The 22,017-nt window shown below is 44.2% G+C and overlaps 3 protein-coding genes across 8 annotated transcripts; 1 reads left to right on the forward strand and 2 right to left on the reverse strand.

The window, feature by feature from the left end:
- Window positions 1-1,232: 1,232 nt before the first annotated feature.
- On the reverse strand, window positions 1,233-16,135 carry LOC135517992 (PH and SEC7 domain-containing protein 4). 5 transcript variants are annotated; one of them, XM_064942792.1, is made up of 17 exons: window positions 16,063-16,135; window positions 15,375-15,484; window positions 15,102-15,251; window positions 13,834-13,928; window positions 11,526-12,213; window positions 11,117-11,195; window positions 7,368-8,682; window positions 7,109-7,189; window positions 6,808-6,979; window positions 6,592-6,681; window positions 6,437-6,480; window positions 6,061-6,233; window positions 5,804-5,874; window positions 5,525-5,670; window positions 5,012-5,156; window positions 1,942-2,082; window positions 1,233-1,821 (listed from the first exon to the last, which is right to left on the reverse strand). In XM_064942792.1, the coding sequence occupies exons 5-17, from the start codon at window positions 12,060-12,062 to the stop codon at window positions 1,537-1,539; spliced, it is 3,279 nt and encodes a 1,092-aa protein (XP_064798864.1). In that variant the 5' UTR covers window positions 12,063-12,213; window positions 13,834-13,928; window positions 15,102-15,251; window positions 15,375-15,484; window positions 16,063-16,135; the 3' UTR covers window positions 1,233-1,536. The 5 variants fall into 5 exon arrangements, with proteins under 5 accessions (XP_064798864.1, XP_064798866.1, XP_064798861.1 ...); XM_064942794.1 differs by having other exon boundaries at window positions 11,117-11,177; window positions 15,344-15,484; XM_064942789.1 differs by having other exon boundaries at window positions 15,344-15,484.
- LOC135517993 (gastrula zinc finger protein XlCGF57.1-like) lies at window positions 16,093-19,028 on the forward strand. 2 transcript variants are annotated; one of them, XM_064942796.1, is made up of 2 exons: window positions 16,093-16,183; window positions 16,777-19,028. In XM_064942796.1, the coding sequence occupies exons 1-2, from the start codon at window positions 16,147-16,149 to the stop codon at window positions 18,369-18,371; spliced, it is 1,632 nt and encodes a 543-aa protein (XP_064798868.1). In that variant the 5' UTR covers window positions 16,093-16,146; the 3' UTR covers window positions 18,372-19,028. The 2 variants fall into 2 exon arrangements, with proteins under 2 accessions (XP_064798868.1, XP_064798867.1); XM_064942795.1 differs by lacking the exon at window positions 16,093-16,183 and adding an exon at window positions 16,209-16,523.
- A 526-nt stretch (window positions 19,029-19,554) lies between these two features.
- On the reverse strand, window positions 19,555-20,448 carry hcar2 (hydroxycarboxylic acid receptor 2-). Its single transcript, XM_064941057.1, has one exon. It carries the CDS (start codon window positions 20,446-20,448, stop codon window positions 19,555-19,557), a length of 894 nt encoding a protein of 297 aa, XP_064797129.1.
- Between the last annotated feature and the right edge of the window lie 1,569 nt (window positions 20,449-22,017).

The raw sequence follows: 22,017 nt of genomic DNA on the forward strand, positions 1-22,017 counted from the left end.
TTTGGATTTCTCCTACTGTTACAATTCATGTACAACAGACCAATAACATGAAGGTTTTCCAAGATGGCGTCTTTTCAGTTTATCAGGCAGACACACCTGGAGCATTGCCATAGCCTGATGCTCCTGCTAATCATTTGCTCAATCAATCATCCACATCTTTAGAGTCTGACTTCATCTTAATAGTCTGTTGTTAATAAAATAAATGAATAGGAACTATTTTCACAGAAAATACATACACATAAGCATTATCACATTAACCCAGGTCCTGTATCATCAATATCATAAAATTACATATTTGATGAACCCATGTCTCATAAGAAGGGTCCCTCCTTTATCCTTACCAAGTGATCTGAACAAGAAAAACTCTGGGCCCTAGTAGTTGGTTCCCAATAAAATTATGAATGTATCATTTATTTATGAATGTACGTATGTTCCTGTTAAAGCTACCAATCTTGATCCTGAAGAGACCAGCCCAGTGAGACAAGGTTAGCCCCATCTGTATTGTCTGTGCCCCTAACTGTGTTCCTTATTGTCACATCACATTCCTATGTGTCATCCACAACAGTGACATTAAGGAGCAATGTGGGGGTCTTCTGAAACATCCTGTTCTTTATTGAGACACTCCAAGTTGACCGCGGCTGAAGATGTCACTCTGAAAGAGAACAAAACAGCCTAGAACTCCTCCATGTGCCACCAAGAGAGATTAAAAGTTGTCTTTGTCTGCTATTAATTCCCTTTATGCCATTCCTTTTACCACAAGAGGATATGTGACTGGCCGGCTCAATGAATCGGGATGGATAATTGAACTCAAAAAGGCTAATTGGGATTGAAATAAATTAACTATCATAAACTTCTCTGTTCTCAGAAAATAATTGTGATACTTATAGTGTAATATTATGGTAGTGCTAGTCTTTCATGGAGATGCAATCCAAATATGTTTATATAAAATTACATAAAAGATACAAGAACTAAAATGAGCATATTGACATAATTTTGATGATTTTTCAAACTGTACATGCCTTCATGTGTAATATGCTGTTGTATAGCACCCTCTTGAGGTTACAATTGCACACTGCATACATAGACCATATGGCGCAGACAAGTAACATTTTGTAACTGCAGATACATTTCTAATAGAAATAAACACAAATCTCAACATATCACAGGAAATTCAGAGGTGTAGGTATGTTCATGTGCATTTTAAAGGGAATAAAATCATTCAGAGACAAACATTATCACTCTTCTTGACCTGTCTCAGCAGGGAGCATTGACTTCTGAGGTTTAATTCATTTTGTTCAATTGAAAGTGCACAAATATTAATTAAATACTTTTATGTAAAGCAAATGTAACAAAGAAAAGGACACAAGCAAGATCCCTGAGATTGATTAATTCTGTTTTGATGACTTTTGCCTTCTTGCTGAAAATGAAAACGAAAAGGACAGTGCTTAGAAGTAACACATTGTGTCTATGTCCGAAAAGGAGCCATTTAAAAACTCATGTAAGAGTCATATTTTAATCCCTTTTGGGCACCTTTTCTCATATGTCCCGGTTGCGTCGAGGTATGACGATCTTGCGATAGGTCCGTCTTTCCGAGATGTTGCGTTTGACTTTGACCACGTGGGGCAAGGCCATCTCCACATCCAGGGAGGGGCTGGAGTGGGACTTCTTCAGGGTTCCCTCGTCTCCCTCTTCATCCACTGTGTCCTTACACACAGCTCTGTCAAACAGGCTGAGCTCGCTGGTTCCCACCTCAGTGTCGACTGACTGATTCAAACCCTTCCAGACCTCCAGCATCTGGGTGTAGGCCTCGTAGCGACATTTCTGTAGGGAGAGGTGGGGTGAGAGGGACTGTGAGTTAAAGACCAAACAAGAACATACTCACATACTCACACACAAACCCATACCCACACACCACGCAGAACTCATCGTCCTCTCACACACCTCATGCTGCAGGTACTCCTCTCTGACACGGTGTTCCTCCAGCTCCTTGGCCCTGCGGCTCTCAGGGAGACTCTGCTGCAGGTAGGCCAGGTCCTCCTGGAAGGACAGCAGCATGCGAGCATGGGACTGCAGCTGTCTCTCCTGCAGGGGGCAGCAGAGAGCCAGGCTCAGTGAACAGGCTCACAACACACGAGGTACAAGGTGTCCCTAACCACAGATCTAGGATCAGATGACCCGACTTGCCTCAGCACAACTATAGTACATAACAGTCTCAACGTACTACTAGACCACTAAATATCGCAACTTACAAAGATGAAAACAATTCATTAGATTAGAAAACAAAGAGACAGGAACTATGGGGAGTGAACTATGGGGAGTGAACCAGGGAATATCATTTATCGCCCTCCAGGTTCCCTCGGAGAGTTCATCAATGAGCTTGATGCCTTGATAAGCTCCTTTCCTGAGGACGGCTCACCTCTCACAGTCCTGGGCGACTTTAACCTCCCCACGTCTACCTTTGACTCATTCCTCTCTGCCTCCTTCTTTCCACTCCTCTCCTCTTTTGACCTCACCCTCTCACCTTCCCCCCCTACTCACAAGGCAGGCAATACGCTCGACCTCATCTTTACTAGATGCTGTTCTTCCACTAACCTCATTGCAACTCCCCTCCAAGTCTCCAACCACTACCTTGTATCCTTTTCCCTCTCGCTCTCATCCAACACTTCCCACACTGCCCCTACTCGGATGGTATCGCGCCGTCCCAACCTTCGCTCTCTCTCCCCCGCTACTCTCTCCTCTTCCATCCTATCATCTCTTCCCTCTGCTCATACCTTCTCCAACCTTTCTCCTGATTCTGCCTCCTCAACCCTCCTCTCTTCCCTTTCTGCATCCTTTGACTCTCTATGTCCCCTATCCTCCAGGCGGGCTCGGTCCTCCCCTCCCGCTCCGTGGCTCGATGACTCATTGCGAGCTCACAGAACAGAGCTCCGGGCAGCCGAGCGGAAATGGAGGAAAACTCGCCTCCCTGCGGACCTGGCATCCTTTCACTCCCTCCTCTCTACATTTTCCTCCTCTGTCTCTGCTGCTAAAGCCACTTTCTACCACTCTAAATTCCAAGCATCTGCTTCTAACCCTAGGAAGCTCTTTGCCACCTTCTCCTCCCTCCTGAATCCTCCTCCCCCTCCCCCCCCCTCCTACCTCTCTGCAGATGACTTCGTCAACCATTTTGAAAAGAAGGTCGACGACATCCGATCCTCGTTTGCTAAGTCAAACGACACCGCTGGTTCTGCTCACACTGCCCTACCCTGTGCTCTGACCTCTTTCTCCCCTCTCTCTCCAGATGAAATCTCGCTTCTTGTGACGGCCGGCCGCCCAACAACCTGCCCGCTTGACCCCATCCCCTCCTCTCTTCTCCAGACCATTTCCGGAGACCTTCTCCCTTACCTCACCTCGCTCATCAACTCATCCCTGACCGCTGGCTACGTCCCTTCCGTCTTCAAGAGAGCGAGAGTTGCACCCCTTCTGAAAAAACCTACACTCGATCCCTCCGATGTCAACAACTACAGACCAGTATCCCTTCTTTCTTTTCTCTCCAAAACTCTTGAACGTGCCGTCCTTGGCCAGCTCTCCCGCTATCTCTCTCAGAATGACCTTCTTGATCCAAATCAGTCAGGTTTCAAGACTAGTCATTCAACTGAGACTGCTCTTCTCTGTATCACGGAGGTGCTCCGCACTGCTAAAGCTAACTCTCTCTCCTCTGCTCTCATCCTTCTAGACCTATCGGCTGCCTTCGATACTGTGAACCATCAGATCCTCCTCTCCACCCTCTCCGAGTTGGGCATCTCCGGCGCGGCCCACGCTTGGATTGCGTCCTACCTGACAGGTCGCTCCTACCAGGTGGCGTGGCGAGAATCTGTCTCCTCGCCACGCGCTCTCACCACTGGTGTCCCCCAGGGCTCTGTTCTAGGCCCTCTCCTATTCTCGCTATACACCAAGTCACTTGGCTCTGTCATAACCTCACATGGTCTCTCCTATCATTGCTATGCAGACGACACACAATTAATCTTCTCCTTTCCCCCTTCTGATGACCAGGTGGCGAATCGCATCTCTGCATGTCTGGCAGACATATCAGTGTGGATGACGGATCACCACCTCAAGCTGAACCTCGGCAAGACGGAGCTGCTCTTCCTCCCGGGGAAGGACTGCCCGTTCCATGATCTCGCCATCACGGTTGACAACTCCATTGTGTCCTCCTCCCAGAGCGCTAAGAACCTTGGCGTGATCCTGGACAACACCCTGTCGTTCTCAACCAACATCATGGCGGTGGCCCGTTCCTGTAGGTTCATGCTCTACAACATCCGCAGAGTACGACCCTGCCTCACACAGGAAGCGGCGCAGGTCCTAATCCAGGCACTTGTCATCTCCCGTCTGGATTACTGCAACTCGCTGTTGGCTGGGCTCCCTGCCTGTGCCATTAAACCCCTACAACTCATCCAGAACGCCGCAGCCCGTCTGGTGTTCAACCTTCCCAAGTTCTCTCACGTCACCCCGCTCCTCCGCTCTCTCCACTGGCTTCCAGTTGAAGCTTCCGCTACAAGACCATGGTGCTTGCCTACGGAGCTGTGAGGGGAACGGCACCGCAGTACCTCCAGGCTCTGATCAGGCTCTACACCCAAGCAAGGGCACTGCGTTCATCCACCTCTGGCCTGCTCGCCTCCCTACCATTGAGGAAGTACAGTTCCCGCTCAGCCCAGTCAAAACTGTTCGCTGCTCTGGCCCCCCAATGGTGGAACAAACTCCCTCACGACGCCAGGACAGCGGAGTCAATCACCACCTTCCGGAGACACCTGAAACCCCACCTCTTCAAGGAATACCTAGGATAGGATAAGTAATCCTTCTCACCACCCCCCCCCTTAATGATTTAGATGCACTATTGTAAAGTGGCTGTTCCACTGGATGTCAGAAGGTGAATTCACCAATTTGTAAGTCGCTCTGGATAAGAGCGTCTGCTAAATGACTTAAATGTAATGTAAAAAACCAAGATTGTGAAAGTGTGTGGTGAGTACAGTACCAGTGTGTGAGCAGACTGGGAGGCAGGCAGGATAGGTCTGCAGAACCTCCTCTGAGAGCCCACGGCAGCAGGGAAGGGAGGAGAAGAGTGCAGGGCTGACACCAGGTTGATACGGCTGATCCATGAACTCATCTCTGCTGTGGAGCTGAAGGACGACAATGGGTCCATGTACATATAATATACTGTATTAGTTAACATATATATAATATTAGTTTTATATACTGTATAAGAACATATCATGTGAATTAAAGGCAAAGTCATGGGATTACCGGACTGTTGCATCCTGATTCATTTGTTTGTTCCTTCACACCATCAAACACATTAGTCTCATGTATAACAAACAAACGTAAATTCACAATTCCAATACTACATAGATATAGTTCTTGTCTCTCTTTGACACTACCACACACCCACACACACACACACACACACACACACACACACACACACACACACACACACACACACACACACACACACACACACACACACACACACACACACTAGACTCACGAGGCCTGGAAGAGGAAGATCCTCCAGTCGGCAGTCTGCAGACGGAAGACATGTGGTCTCTTAGTGTAGTCTGCTGCCTGCTCTGCCAGGGCATGGTGCACACTGACCACCTCCTCTGTACTCTGCCACTCCATCTTATACTCATCCTGGGGAGGGGGGGGTAGACAAGGTAACTAGCAGTGAGGGGTTAGTGTGAAAGGCATCCTGGACATTATCAAGAGGCTGTTCAATGGTAAGTATGGAAAAGGAGGAGTTGACAAGAAAGAGGAGGAGACTAACCTTCTGTAAGTAGAGGACCATTCCCTTCAGCACTCCATAGAAGGTCTTCCAGCTTCTCTTCCCCCAAGGAGCTGTCACACACAGTTACATTACATCAAAGGATGCTTGTCAAACACACTCTCACACTAAATCATTTAGTCAGACTGATGAATCATCAAAAGATTAATCAAAACACTATGATGCTCTTGTACATGGTTTATTGCCCTGACATTTTAGTTCCTATGTTTTTGTGCAAACAGTGTCACAATCTAACTCACTGCGTTTGCCATCGATGTCAGCGTGGGCCTTGCGTTTGAGAAAGCCCTGTTTGAACACTGTGGCCTTCTTGTCATGAGGCACATCTTGGAACGGGTTGCTCTTGGAGCGCAAGGGTGCGTCCTCTTTAGCATCCTCCACCAACAGCATGGAGCTCTTCAGTTCCTTCTCATCACTGCACAGGGCATATAGAGAGATGAGGGGAGAAATGAAGAAGCAATGGGGATTAAATAAAAGAGGAATTAAAATATTAAAATACAAAATACAAAATCAAAATCTATTGGGAAAAGTAACAGAATACTGTGATACTGAACAACTGGTGGTAAATAATTTAGAATAATGATACCCATTTCCTTGTTCTTAAGTCAGACTACTTACACTGCCCATTCCAGAAGCTCATTCTTAATGGTGTTGTAGAGAGCCTGAGAAAGAGACAAGAGGACACTGAAAGAAGGACACTGAAAGGACACTTAAGTCTCACACAGTCTCTACTGAAATATTGAGTAGGTGTAGAATGAGGAGTGTAATCTTACCTTTAACAGCTCCTTGCTGAAGTTCTCACCCTCATTCATCCCATCCAGGTTGGACACGAAGCTGGACACAGACATGGCTTTACCCACATTCTGAGGACAGACACAAAAACATTATGTTTAAATGTGTACATATCCCACACAACCATTTCCTTACAGTGAAAGGCCTAAATATCTACACGTTTGCCACAGTATTTCATCACTGCAGTGGGGACTCACCTGTCCATGCAGATCAGAGTTCAGTAGCATCACAGCACAGGTGAGTGTGAGTACTTCTCCTGAAGAGGAGAAGGTGTGAGGGTTGCACTGCTGGAAGCGACAGGAGAAATGCTGCAGTACTCGCTCTCTCTCCTGGGTCTCACCGATCAGCACCACCACCCTCAGGAAAGACCTGGGAGAGGAGGGCAAAATAGAGGCAGTAGAGAATGATTTATCAACGAAATATGTTAATTTAAGAGCATTCCTTGTTACTATTATAGTGAACTAGGAGAAATCTCATTAGGATGTGTGAAGGACTAACCTCAGGCCTTGGTCTAGACTCTGACCGGTGAAGTCAAAGAACTTGAGGTACTCCTGCCCAACAGCTTGACTAAAGCCATTGCTGAATTAGAGAGGAGCAGGGAAACAAGGACAGGTCAAGTGCATGATTCAAGGTGACACCTTCTGCGAAAGAAACTCTGAACGTACTTACTAGATCATTACCCTGATAGTTACTACTGCATAAGAACCATGTAATGTAACATTTGGTCACTCCATGTTTTGCAGCCTTTAGTTCTTACTCTTTGTCTAGGTGTTTGACCACATCTGTCTTGTGGATCCCATCCAGCCTGTAGAGTCTTTCAGCCAGCCTGCAGGCCTTCTCCCTGTCCAAAACTCCACCATTCATATGGACCACCACTGGTTCTGAGGCCTCTGTTTGCTGTACCTGAGACTCCAGTTGCTCTAAACATCCTTCCCTGGGCGGCAAACATGAATCCTCTTTATACTCTTTTGGTTCCAATTCTTCTACCTGCTTGGAATGCTCTGTCTGCGCATCCTCTTCTATCAACTCAGTCAGTTCAGTCTGCGCTGGCTGTTCAATCTCTGACTGTTTCTGTTCTTCTGTACGGTCTGACTGTTCAAGTTCCTCTGTGCAATGGAAACATAGATCTAACTGCTTTGAATGTACTGGTTTGTTATCTGTCTGATCTGACTGTTCCGTCTGCTCTGACTGTTCCGTCTGCTCTGACTGTTCCGTCTCCCCTGATTGTTTTGACTGGTCAGAATCCCTTGACTGTTCCGTCTGTTCTGTCTCCCCTGATTGTTTTGACTGCTCAGAATCTTCTGAGTGTTCCATCTCCTGTGATGGTTCTGTCTGTGGTTCCGTCTGCACTGAAAATTCTGTCTGCTCTGAGTGCACTGTTTGTTGAGAATGTTGTGTCTGTTGCAATTGTTTTGATTCTAAACATTCTGTCTGCTCTGACTCTGACTGGTCTATCTTGTCTGATTGTTCTGCCTGTTGTAAACGGGTCTCTTCAGTTTGCTGTTCTTCCTCCCCTAACTGATTTGAATGCTCTACCTGGTCGGACTCTACAAGTTGCTCAGACTCTTCTGGCTGCTCTGTTGTCTCGGTGTTGTCTTTGTATTCACTCTGTTTTGTGTGGTTAGGCTCTGACTGCCAACTGTGTTCAGACTTCTCTGTGAGTTCTGACTGTTCTTTCAGTTCAGCTGGCTCAAACAGGTGCTCTACGAGTTCTATAGTCTCGGATTCCCCCTCCCTATCTGACTGTTCCCTCCCCTCTGACTGCTTGGTCTGTTCTGTCTGCTCGTCACAATCTCCATTATAAACTAAATTAGATACAGCCTGTTCCTTCTCCTCATAGTTTGCAGAACCTGATCCTTGCTCTGAATTGATTGGTATTGTTAGCACTCGGCTAGTCTGTTCCTGTTCCTCTCCCAGTACAGAGTCTAGACTCTCACTATCCTGCCCAGTCTCCGACTCTCCTGTCTGTACAGGGCTAGGAGCTCTGACAGAGGGTGGGATAGTATCTTCTGTCACAGGCTGTCCCATCTCTTTCTCTGTCTCTTGCCACAGAGAGATTTCTGAAAGAGAGTCTGAACACAGAGATACCCATATTAACATTGACCAAGTCACTCGGTACTTTATGAAGTAAAAGTGGCACGAGAAGTCAAAAGCATTTGAAATGGTAGCATCTATCAGAATATGTCAAAAATGGTTCAATAAACTGTACAACATTCAAATTGGGTTAGAATGATCAGTGTTTGGAAAAATGCAAGTTGTGTGCTAATGTAAGTGGCAACGCACATGCCCTGCCCACCTAAGGATCTCTCCCTTTCAGCCATATATTTCCTGTGTTTAGGGGGTGCAAAATCCACTTGTCACTTAACTCATCTCGCTGGATTGATTGCTTTCATTTTACTCAGGCACTCTTGCTTGTGCGATTGTTTTTGTCTCTTAACGTAACGACTGTGGAAACTTTGGTAATTACCCATCAAACACACTCTGGTAATGGCTGAAATGAGCTCAATGGATTACATTGGCTTTCCGCTGTATCTGAAACAATGCTTCGTCTGAGACTTAACACACCGTCTCGTCACAAGAAAGAGGAAAAAAATAACTTTATTTTGATGGAGTGTTGATTTTTTCAAATTAGATGCTCTGAAATGAAAGCAATTTCCAAAAATGAACACTTGGATTATTAAAATGTGTCTGATTTCGCAAATAATGTAAAGTATGTATTGATATGTGTAATATAGAGCCAGGCTTTTTTTTATTTTAAATTACATAGTATCCTTCTCTTGACACACTTGTTGAATTATGCAAGGTTACATGACAACAACATGACAGGTATAAGCCTAGTGACAGGTGTAAGTCTAGTGACAGGTATAAGCCTAGTGACAGGTATAAGTCTAGAGACAGGTATAAGTCTAGTGACAGGTATAAGTCTAGTGACAGGTATAAGTCTAGTGACAGGTATAAACCTAGTGACAGGTATAAACCTAGTGACAGGTAGAAGTCTACTAAACTGAGCAATCGGGGGAGAAGGGCCTTGGTCAGGGAGGTGGGAGAACCTTCCAGAAGAACAACCATCTCTGCAGCACTCCACCAATCAGGCCTTTATGGTAGAGTGGCCAGACGGAAGCCACTCCTCAGTAAAAGGCACATGACAGCCCACTTGGAGTTTGCCAAAAGGCACTAAAAGACTCTCAGACCATGAGAAACAAAATTCTCTAGTCTGATGAAACCAAGATTTAGCCTGAATGTCAAGCATCATGTCTGGAGAAATCCTGGGACCATCCTATGGTGAAGCATGGTGGTCGCAGCATCATGCTGTGGGGATGTTTTTCAGCAGAGGGGATTGGTAGACTAGTCAGGATTGAGGAAGAGATGAACGGAGGAAAGTACAGAGAGATCATTGATGAAAACCTGCTCCAGAACGCTCAGTACCTCAGACTAGGGAGAAGGTTCACCTTCCAACAGGACAACAACCCTAAGCACACAGCCAAGACAACACAGGAGTGGCTTCGGGGACAAGTTTCTGAATTTCCTTGAGTGGCCCAGCCAGAGCCCGGACTTGTACCCGATCGAACATCTCTGGTGAGACCTGAAAATAGCTGTGCAGCGAGATGCTCCCCATCCAACCTGACAGAGCTCTTCGAGGATCTGCAGAAAAGAATGGGAGAAACTCCCCAAATACAAGTGTGCCAAGCTTGTAGCGTCATACCCAAGAAGACTCAAGGCTGTAATCGCTGCCAAAGGTGCTTCAACAAAGCACTGAGTATAAGGTCTGAATACTTATGTAAATGTGATATTTCAGTTTTTTATTTTTAATACATTTGCAAAAATGTCTAAAAACTTGTTTTTGCTTTGTCATTATGGGGTATAGTGTGTAGATTGATGAGGAAAATCAATTTTTAAATAAGGATGTAACGTTTTAAAAAAGTAAAGTGGTCTGAATACTTTCCGAATGTACTGTATATGCAAATGAGGCACATTTAGTTCTTTATTTTATCACAATGCAGTTTAAAAAACTGATATAAGAAAAAAACTCTATATATGAGTGCATAAAAAAAGTTCAATTCTACTATAAATTGAATACCTGAATTCCCACCAAAATGCCTAAACTCCATTCATTCTTTGTCTGTGCCAGTACTTTTATTTTACCTTTATTTTACTAGGCAAGTCAGTTAAGAACAAATTCTTATTTTCAATGACGGCCTAGGAACAGTGGGCTAACTGCCTGTTCAGGGGCAGAACGACAGATTTGTACTTTGTCAGCTCGGGGATTTGAACTTGCAACCTTTTGGTTACTAGTCCAACGTTCTAACCACTAGGCTACCTTGCCGCCTCAATGATATATAACCTAGGATTTTTTTAATTCTATATGTTTGGAGCATCCTCATCTATTGTCCAACTCATTTAATAGAATCCATTTCTTTTTAACCTTTTAACAATTTCGACGACCGTTGCTAACATAAGAGTTCGCCTGTGATCTGCTTGTGAACAATGACTAGGGCCTGCACTCACCATGTTCCTCAAATAGCTGTTGTGCTGAAGCCTCCACATCTGGGCTCGGTGTGTCACATGCCTGGAATTGCAACAGCAGCTGTCAACAATAAAGATGGGGCCGGGGAGAACTTGTGATTAAGTAAGACATGGGATGATCAGCACTCAGACAGAGGGGACCTGGGTCTCAGATGACTGATACGTATAACGGTATATATTCCACCCACCTCTTCTCCGCCTATGACTGAAACTTAAATACTGGTATCTATGAACACAGAAGTATTGGTATTTATCACTCTAAATATTATCTTCCTCTTGCACTCTCGCAGAAAGACAAACACACACACACACACACGCACACACATTGTACCCAATGCTATCATCTCAAACAGACACATAACCACAGTCCCTCCCTATTGGGCTGACGTACCGGATGGGAGTTTTCACTGTCCAGAGGCAACTGCTGTTCCGGTCTATTGTGCTTCTCTGTCTTCTCCTGGACAGACAGCTCTATGTTTATCACTGTCACACAGGATTGATGCTGCTGCTGTTGGTGGTGGTGGTGAAGGGACAGCGGGTTCACAGTCCAGTCCAGACTGGCTGCTCCACTGGAATCCAGCTCATCGGCCAAGCTATTGTCAGTCATGGGGAAGGGTGTGTCAGGGGAAAGGTCAGGCATGTCCCACTGCACTGTGGCAAATGAGAGAAGGACACTGGGACAGGTCATGGGGTACACAGGTAAAGTCATGGAGTCCCAGTGCTCCTCTGGCTCCTCAGAGATCCTTCCAGTTTGAGGAGAGTTGTCCTCTTTCTCCTTGTCGGCCTCGTTCACCTGCTTCTCCATCTCTCTCCACCGAATAGCCTCCTCCACGGGTCTGCTCGGTGATAGGAGCTCCATGGAGGTCCATGTCTGGCTGTCTGGCTCCTTGAGGTCTGGGAGAGGAGAGCACACCATAGCCTCCTCCATAACCTCTCTCTTCACTCAGTCCTAAGCAGATACGGCTCAGCTTAGTTCAGTCTCATTACTCTGTGCAGGGCAGGTTATCCATCTCGGAATTAGGTCACAATGATGCTGTCATGGTAGACTCCTGTGGTTGGTTACAGCTTCCGGTGCTGCCCTAGTAAGCAAGAACATGCATGTACAACAAAATGACTACACAACACACATTAATCCAAACCCCAGAGTAACTACTGACTCCTTGTTCATAAATTCCCAAAGTAGTGTTTGTAGAGTAGGGTGACCAGACGTCCCCAATTTCCAGGGAGAGTCCCTGATTTGTGGCCTGTCCTTGTCTAGAGCTGTCCGCAGAAATGTCCCAGATTAGCCTTCAGAAAGAAAAAAGCTGTTGAGAGGTAAGGGCTATTTGACCAAGAAGGAGAGTGATGGAGTGATGGAGTGCTGCATCAGATGACCTGGCCTCCACAATCACCCGACCTCAACCCAATTGAGATGGTTAGGAATGAGTTGGACCACAGAGTGAAAGAAAAGCAGCCAACAAGTGCTCAGCATATGTGGGAACTCCTTCAAGACTGTTGGAAAAGCATTCCTCATGAAACTAGTTGAGAGAATGCCAAGAGTTTGCAAAGCTGTCATCAAGTCAAAGTGTGGCTACTTTGAAATATCTCAAATATAAAATATATTTTGATTTGTTTAACACCTTTTTGGTTACGACATGATTCCATATGTGTTATTTCATAGTTTTGATGTCTTCACTATTATTCTACAATGTAGAAAATAATAAAAATAAAGAAAAACCCTTGAATGAGTATGTGTGTCCAAACTTTTGACTGGTACTGTATATATATTCTGCGCAGCTATGAAATAAAAGCCAATCTAAACAGGTGCAGTACATCCAAGAGAAAATACCAGTCTGCTGCCTGCTGTCTAAAATCTACTCATCAATACTGTCTACCTGACTAATATATTAAGACTCTTACAGTAAGTAAATTAGTAAATTGTATACATTTTCTAAAACTGGACTATGGTATGAGATTAACATTCTTTAAATTGACAGAAAGACAAAATCTCTAAATGTAGACCTGTGGCGGTTCATGTCACTCTCACACACAAACAGCCATGGTTCAGTGACAAACAAACCACGAGCCTCTAAAACATATTAAAACGTAAGCCAACACTCACCATTCACTTCTGTATACGAAACACTGTTAATTTATTTTATAAACCCTGTCTACTGCACTATCTTTTGGCGTGACGTGCCTTGCAATGACTTTTGCTGAAACATTAGAGGCGCATTTACTTCCTGACCACAGAAGAGTATTCTCTCCGAATGAGAGAGAGGGAGAGAGAGAAAAGGTGGAGAGCAAAGATAGAGAGAGAGATTGAGGGCCAGAGGGTTGGGGTGTGAACAGATTCCATGAATATTCATGTCTACTGCTAACCATGAACCTGAGCTATCGCAATGTACATTCATGTCATGTACGTAAATGTATGTACATGTATGTCACTGTCCATGGATAGACCCTGAAAATATCAGTGAAGATATACAGTAGTATGTTGTTGATCCATACCAAGGACACTGTCTGATTTAAACACAGCATTTTGGTAATGATTCATGTGAAGCCTCATTTTAAGCCTCAAGTCTTCAGAATTGAGCTGTCATAAAAAGTAGGTTAATGTGGAAATTTTTCAAATACTGGACACCTATTCCCTCCATTTTAAACTTTCACTCCATTTCTCTCCGTCACTCTCTCAGTCTTTTCTTCAATAGTCTACTCACGTCACATAACCGACATCCGGGACAATGCTTGGCTACACTTCCTGTTTGGGTGCTCATTTCTCATTTCCTGTCAGGCTGCTGGGCTGGCGCTCCATCTACCAATACCAAAGAGTGGAAGAAAGTTAGAACGATCAATGGACACTTTCTTTCTGCACCTCATAGTTCCTCATTGAATTTTTGCGATTGAGATTTGTTTTAACTCTTTTATTCTTACATTGGAGTCTGGACAAAACACTTTACAGTAATCAACTTTCCTTAGGTATAAGATTTGAAGCTATTCAGGAGATCATGGGTTCCACTTGAAATCTAATTAGAGGAACATTGTTCCCTTGCAGGCACAATATAGGCCTATCTATTGTTTGGTGTAATAACAGCACTAATCTGTGTACTTAGATATGAATGATGCTGGCGATTAAGATTTCAGATTTTTAATTGATGGATTAAATGTACATTGATAAAACAGAGATTTCAGTTGTGTCCTTTAAAATTACCAACATAATTTTGCCAAATTAGGGAATGAAAGTATAAGGAATAGCGACAAAAAGACAATGGCAAAGGTTTAGCACAGCTGATGAACCATTACATGAACTTGTGGATGTCCCAGTAATTATGTGGATCTGTTGGTATCCCCTACCAGTGGACTGTTGTATTAGCATACACGTTGCATGAAACTCTAGTCTAGAGGTGTTGAAGCAGGTCCACAGGCTATCAGAGTAAGATTCCAAACTGATTGTAACCACATTGACTCTTAAACAGCACAACCAAAGCCGCTACATGACACATAAAAATATGCAGAAATCAAACCACAAACTTGAATGAAACCATATATACCAACAGACTAACATGGTTAAAATACAGTATATTACTCATGTGTGGAAAAACTCTAGATAATAAGCACTACTGTTGTCTGGAAACTAGACATAGCAGAACATGGCTAAGATCATTAAAAACTAAAATACATTAAATGCACAGTTAGACCTACAAAGTAAAAAAATAAATAATAACCTTTATTTAACTAGGAAAGTCAGTTAAGAACAAATTCTTATTTTCAATGATAGCCTAGGAAAAGTGGGTTAACTGCCTGTTCAGGGGTAGAACAACAGATTTGTACCTTGTCGGCTTGGGGATTTGAACTTGCAACCTTCTAGTTACTAGTCCAATGCTCTAACCACTAGGCTACCCTGCCGCCCCAAAGTGTCCCTAAAAACGACCGAGATTTCACAGAGTAACACTTGCCAATTTCATAGTAAACTTGGATATCGACTTACCCTTTCAAGCTTTCTCAAGGGGTATCATATGATCAGTTAGCTAGTAGGGCTTTAAGTCAGTCTGGGGGGGGACGGGACTCTTTATTGCCATGTAGATAGACGGTTTACAGCACACGGCGTAATCCCTCCAGTGACTTGTCAATCTGGGTGCTGCAACACAGACCCACAACAAACAAGTCTTACAGCCTCTCTCAGACAGCGCTAGCCTGGGGTATCACAGAGAGAGGACGCATGCAACTCACAAGTCCTGATCCACTCCTCTGTGACAGATACCTCTCATCTCCAGACAACAGATCCCAGACTTCCGCCACTCTCTGCTCATCTGCAACACGGATATGCCTGGGAAAGACAGGGGAAGGGGAAAGAGGAGTGGAATGAGAGAGCTGAAAGAGGCAACAAAAAGGAAGAAAAGGCACATTGTGATTGGCAGTCAGAGAAAGCGCACAAAGACACCTGAGAGCATTGGCCCTCTGCCCACAGCCTAAAGGCACCCACACAGGTTAGGGGAGTGTCTGAACTTCATTCCTGAAACTCAGACTGACACAAGGGAGTGAACTCGTAGAGCCTCAGAACACAGCAGGCTTTCTTTTAAGCAAATAACGATGTAAGCCATTGGACCCTATTCCCCAGGTCTACTTACAGAGGAAGAAGACGCTGTTACAAGACAACATTCTGTTTTTTTTTTTCATAAGGATTGTTCCATGTAAACATCAAAATAACAATAAAGGTAAACAAGCACTTTACATGTGTTGACTTCCTAAATTATGTTGTTTTGTAGCACTACATACAGTAGGACACCACATGAAGAGCTAGTTGTTGTGACAAGTAGTATAACTTCTATGCTTCTTGAACACTAGCTACTTGAACAGTAAACACGTGTCAAATCACCAAACAACCCCCTACAAGCTCCCCTCGACAGAATGCACTAAATGCATGTCATATTAATGAACATTAAACGTACCTTTACCTGCCAGGTGGCTACTACGCTTGAATAGACGGACAACACACATGCCATGCGTACTCCTAAACTGCGGAGGCGGTAAAAATGTACTACGGAAAGAGAACAACGAAACGAAGGAACGGTACGTCACTTTCACGCGACGTTTACTGGTTCGCTTTGTTCCGTACACGGCAGCAACATCATACACACCCATCTTGTAAGATAGTTTAGAAGGTTTTAAAATATGTTTATCGTTTATTTGTATGCTATTTATTAGTAAACTATGGCCAAGTCAAAAGATTTAAAAGTATTCTTGGAGTCGTCTCTGAATGCGATTTTTAAAGCCACAGTGAGTGACATATTGGAGTCGGTGGACCAGACATTGTCTGAGTACAAGGGTAAATTACAAAGAATTGAAACTGAGAATGAAGATCTTAGACAAAGGTTGCACGATCAAGACAACAAGGATTTGATAGTTAAGGGTATGTACATAATGCACAGTTGTTTTAAAAATGTGTGCATCTATCGATGCACACCTGGTTGCATAATGACGAGGTAGGCCTAACTGTCCTTTGTTGTCCAAACTTGAGGTACAAGCCGCCCTCAATATGGCCACCGAGCCAAGCTGACCCTCACTCTGTTGCATGTTTACATGTCCTTTTCCAGGCACCCATTGAAAACATGGATAACAGTTTACTTAAAAAAAAACTTAAACATGTGTTTTGTTTTGCACAGACCCTGGAAGTACCCAGGATGCTGTTCACCTCCCTGACTTGTCAAGGAAGACCTGTTCCAGCCATTCAGTTGTCGGCCAATCCCAGAAGCCAATCAAAACACAGGGTGATGAGCGAAGGAGCTCCAGGAGACAGCAGAAGGACAAAATGCCTCAGACCCTCTGCTCTGTCTCTTTTACAGATGCATCAACTCAGCAGGAACCAGAATGCCTCCAAAACGTTTCTGCCTTAATGTTCAAAAACATAAAGACAGAACCTGATATGGAGGATGACTACGCCATAGACCTCTCAAAGCCCCCGTCTCCTCTCAACCTGGCTTCTAAGCAAATTAAGACAGAGAGTGCTGAGGTGAATTACATCATTCCTGAAGAGTATGATGAACACCTTCAGTCACCACTGGACACAGATGTGGACTCTAGAGACAGCGACAGTGACGTCAAAGTCACCATAGTGTCTGACAGTCACATGGAGATGGGAGACGAGTGCGGACATTTTGTTAAGTCAGAGGGAAGGCTGTGTCACAATGTAACTGGAGAGGCTGAACCAGAAGAAGACCCCTTCCTGACATACTACCCTGACATGGGATCTAACCCTGCTGGGATGAGTGGGGATGATATTTTACCCACTTTGAACTCTGCAAAGTCCTCTAAAAACACACAAGGCTTCTACAACTGCACCCAGTGTGAGAAGACATTTAGTCGAGTGCAATCCCTCAACATCCACCTGAGGACTCATAGTGGCGAGAAGGCCCACTGCTGCAACTACTGCGGCAAACGCTTTGGCCGAGCAGACCTGCTCAAGTCCCACAAACGCACTCACACGGGAGAGAGACCGTTCAGCTGTGACCTCTGTGGTAAGAACTACGGTCACCCGGGCCAGCTCAGGATACACAAGCGTGTTCATACGGGAGAGAGACCGTACTGCTGCCCACACTGTGGGAAACGCTTCAGTGAACACAACCAGCTTAAAGTCCATTTACGAACTCACACAGGAGAGAGGCCATACAGTTGCACTGTGTGCGCCAAAACCTTCAGCAACGCAGGTAACCTGAGGATACACCAAAGAATCCACACTGGTGAGAAGCCTTACTGCTGTGTACAGTGTGGCAAGAGGTTCAATGGTATGGGGGACTTGAAAACACATTACAGGATTCATACAGGGGAGAGGCCGTACCATTGTGACCTGTGTGAGAAGACCTTCAGCCAGGCAGGCCACCTCACCATACACAAGCGGATGCACACAGGAGAGAAACCGTACACATGCTCAGAGTGTGGTAAGAGGTTCAGTGTGGCGAGCAGCCTCAAGCTGCACCTGAGGACTCATACAGGGGAGAAACTCTTCAGCTGCTCTTACTGTGGGAAGAGCTTCAGTAGGTCTGGCCATCTGAAGAGACACGAACAGGTCCACACCAAGGAGAAGGTCTACCCTTGTGACCAGTGTGGGAAGACCTACACCGACCAGTCATCCCTCAAAAAGCACCAGAAGACTCATGGAGCTGAGGAGCTGAGGACCGAGGAGCTGAGGACTGAGGAGAATGAGAGCAGTACCAGTGGGACTGATGTTCCCCATAACCTGGAAATAAAGACTGAAGACTAAGACTGTTATGTCATGTTACTGTATGTGTTACAGTGCACTCTATATGGCTATTTAATGTTGATGTATCAGTACATTGTAGAAACACTGCTGAATTTCACAAGAACTCAAGCTTAGATTTCCCCAAGTAGTAGGACAGGAAACAGCTTTGAGTGTATGTAGCCTAAGAGCCATTCTTGCCAGTAATGAAGTATGGTAATGATTGTCATTTGTGTTAAACTTTCTATGTATAAAGCGGTAATGTTATTTTATAACATTGTACATAGCTTTTAAGGCATATTGTCGATCAACAAAATGTTGATTTTCTTTAAAAGAGTGTCATGCATTTTAGGCTGTGCAAGGTGTAAATAATGATTGGTTGCAATGGCTTTTACCTAGAGATGAACAATTTTATTTAATCTATGAACATGTCACTAATTTTCATAGTTAATGGTTTTAGAAGCCATACTTTTAAGACATGAATGTTATGGTAGAATATTGGATTATTTTGGTAAGAATGATACCAAACTTTCAAAATTATTTATTATTCAAAGTGTAATTAATTGGCCGATGTATTGTGGTAAATGATACATAAAAATTGATTTGTTACTGAGGATCTATCCTTAATATGGAATATATTCTGCTGTTAGTCCAAATTAAAAATAATTTATCAAAACCAAATACCTCCATTCCTCAGTTTCTACAGTGTTGTATTTATTTCTACAATTTTATTTTTGACCTTTTATCGTTCTGACACCAGCATTCAAATCAGTTGGTATACAGACAACCAAATGCATAATCCTCGAAGACATGATAGAGTATGTGTTAATATTTGTGTTACTAATTCATTACACACCTTTGATACAACAGAAGTAACATGAAATGACATCGGCATACAAACACATGTCAAAAGAACTGAGTATGCTCAACATTTTATTGCATTTACTTTCTAGATAGGCTTAATTTCTCGAAGGCATTTCCATCCCCATATATGCAGCATGAAGTAAGTAAAAACAAAGATATAAAGGAAGTTTAAAAAAACAAACATTTTGCCCATATGCTAATTTAGTTTCACTTTAAATCTGAGAATAGTTGTCTACTAGTAGTCTTACCAACATCTTGTGTCCTCACATTGTCGGTTTTGGACCAAAACTACTTCCCACCATAATAACCAGACTTCTACCAGTACAGTATGTGTGTTGAGGGATCATCCTGAGTTGGCTGTATTTCTGGTACAGCAGCAGCCAGGTTTCTGCGGTAGTATTTTCTCTTTTGACAGGTAAAGCACAGGTTGGATACTGCTGCTAATGTCCATGAAGCCAAAGGCAATGTAGTGGATGTAGCACTGGAATACATCTGGGGAGAAGTATTGCTGGAAGGGGAACAGAGCCACGGGAGGGAAGTAGTTCAAAACAATGATTGCCAATATGATGAGGACCATTTTAAAGGCTCTCTTCTTGACAGGGTGCATCTCATCACGGCCCGGCCCAGACTGCCTCAGGGCCCATAGGATGGCGACATTACAGAATACCATGAAGGCGAATGCTGCCAGGATCATGACTGTGAAGACCTTGTCAAAGTTCACGATGTTGCCCACGCACTTGACGGTGGAGTAGGCCAGCGTGACAATCCACACGACGGCGGCAAGCACAGGCCGGTGGCTGCGGTCCTTGAGCTCTGTGAAGGTGATTGGGTGGAGCACAGCCATGTAGCGGTCCAGGCAGATGCAGGACAGGAAGAGTGGAGAGGAGTCCTTGACGCCGTAGAAGAAGCGCAGCACGTACCAGGTGCTGCTGGTGGTCAGGTAGACGATGTTGGCCAGCTCCAGAGGGGGGATGAGGCAGAAGAAGGTGTCCAGGATGGCCAGGTGCAGAATGAAGATGTCCGAGGTGGTGGAGTCACTCTTGTTCTTGTGCAGGAGCCACAGCACCATGACGTTGGCTGGGATCCCCAAGAACATGTTGATGAACTGCAGCACCAGGTAGAAGAGAAGAACGGCTGGCATGCCGTCACACTGCTCATATACAGTCTTGTCCCCTATGCTGGAGTTTAATGGTTTGTGTGAGATGAAGAGCAAAGACGAGTTGAAGAACACCTCCATGATGACTGGACTAGTGGGAGACTCAGTGGACACCGGACAAGAACTCTATATCTGGACAAACAAATAATACAAACTTGTCAGATTTAGCACACCTTCTTTAACAGCTAGTTTGACACTTAAAACAACCTTTCCTGTAGCATCTTCATTTTTCTCTTTACCCACTGAAGAACATCAACATGACTTAATATCTGTCTTAAAAAAGAAATCATGTTACCTAACTCCAGAATCTAGTTGTCTGATATATTCCCCTTGCCACATGTTTGTAATATGTACCACTGTTTAAACGTAAACTGTGAGTACATCCCGTTTTAGTTTCTAGGCACGTAATAAAGACTGAGACTTGCTGTATGTACTCTGTTTCCTAGGAGATATTCATATGTATGGTAGCTAAAGCCCAGACTCATATACAATGCTTGACAATATAAATTAAAACTTTGGTTCTTCTGTTCTAATAATAGTCTACATTCTGGACACCTGACCTGGACCTCGACTGATAAGAAGCCCATTGATGGTTTCTGAAAATATTTGAATGGACAGAAACTCCCAGTATATACAAAACAAAGAGACAGACTTACTGGTAGGTTACATGGCTTTTGGTAATAAAACATTTGAATGGAGAGAACCTCCCAGTCTATGCAAAATAAAGAGACAGACTTACTGGTTATACAGGGTTTTTGGTTTGAAGGTACAGTATGTCTTCAGCTGGTTCAGCTCTGTGTTGCAGTGAATGGTGTCTGCTCTGTGGTGTCTCCACTGTATGGTGTCTGCACTGTGGTATCTCCACTGTTGCTCATCCTCCTTAATTCTCCATCTGTGTTCATCTGTGAGTGTGTGAGTATGGACTGAGCCCTCACCTCAAAATAAGGTGTAGAGAACACCCCCTCACCGATGACCCAACACTACGGGGATCCTGACGCTCCAATCACCACATGAAGATAAGGGTGTGGAAACCGGGAAAATGTTTCCCCTGGCATCCATAGCACGCTTGGCCGTTAACTCACTGTACACACATCACTAAGCCATTTGCATGGCTAAAACATTAAGTAACAGTACTGTTTTGTCATTTATGAAACAGTTATAGTATAATAAATATAGTAATAATAATACATTTAACGAGAGGTGTGGGTATAATGGTTCCATTGGTTTGTTTGGAGAATGTGTCGTGAGAAGCCATTGCCATTCACACTGATTGGCAATGATGCAACACGCCATTGGAGCCTGACGGAAATTTGGTGGTAAACAACTGATGTAACAATCCAGAAGATCACTTCTGAAATTCAGTGTAACAAAGGGTAATCTGTTACATGGGCATGACATGCATTATTTTGTGATCCGTGAGCCGTGATGACTGTCAGTGGTGTACACAGTACATTGGCAGTGAGGATTTTGTGTTTGGCTTCATTGGCAAAAAAAGGCTCCTTGATGCATAGCCTGCATGTGCTGTTTGGCATGTTATCTGTACAGATATATAGAATAGCTCCTAATAGCCTACTCTTAATGTCAGAAACGGATCTCATAAAGAGTTCGTTTGACCTTTCAGATGACCTCTCAAATTACAGAGCACAGATT

Source organism: Oncorhynchus masou, chromosome 28 (genome assembly GCF_036934945.1).
Source record: "Oncorhynchus masou masou isolate Uvic2021 chromosome 28, UVic_Omas_1.1, whole genome shotgun sequence".
Classification (NCBI taxonomy): Eukaryota; Metazoa; Chordata; class Actinopteri; order Salmoniformes; family Salmonidae; genus Oncorhynchus; species Oncorhynchus masou.

Excerpts from the sequence above, each read along its gene's own strand:
- LOC135517993 (XM_064942795.1), top strand. The coding sequence starts at position 16,325 with ATGGCCAAGTCAAAAGATTTAAAAGTATTCTTGGAGTCGTCTCTGAAT. Across the intron at positions 16,524-16,776 it reads CAAGGATTTGATAGTTAAGG|ACCCTGGAAGTACCCAGGAT; the intron begins GTATGTACATAA and ends TGTTTTGCACAG.
- hcar2 (XM_064941057.1), bottom strand. The coding sequence starts at position 20,448 with ATGGAGGTGTTCTTCAACTCGTCTTTGCTCTTCATCTCACACAAACCA.
- LOC135517992 (XM_064942792.1), bottom strand. The coding sequence starts at position 12,062 with ATGGAGGAGGCTATGGTGTGCTCTCCTCTCCCAGACCTCAAGGAGCCA. Across the intron at positions 8,683-11,116 it reads ACAGCTATTTGAGGAACATG|ACTCTCTTTCAGAAATCTCT; the intron begins GTGAGTGCAGGC and ends CTCTGTGTTCAG. Across the intron at positions 5,875-6,060 it reads TGACATCGATGGCAAACGCA|CTCCTTGGGGGAAGAGAAGC; the intron begins GTGAGTTAGATT and ends TGTGTGTGACAG.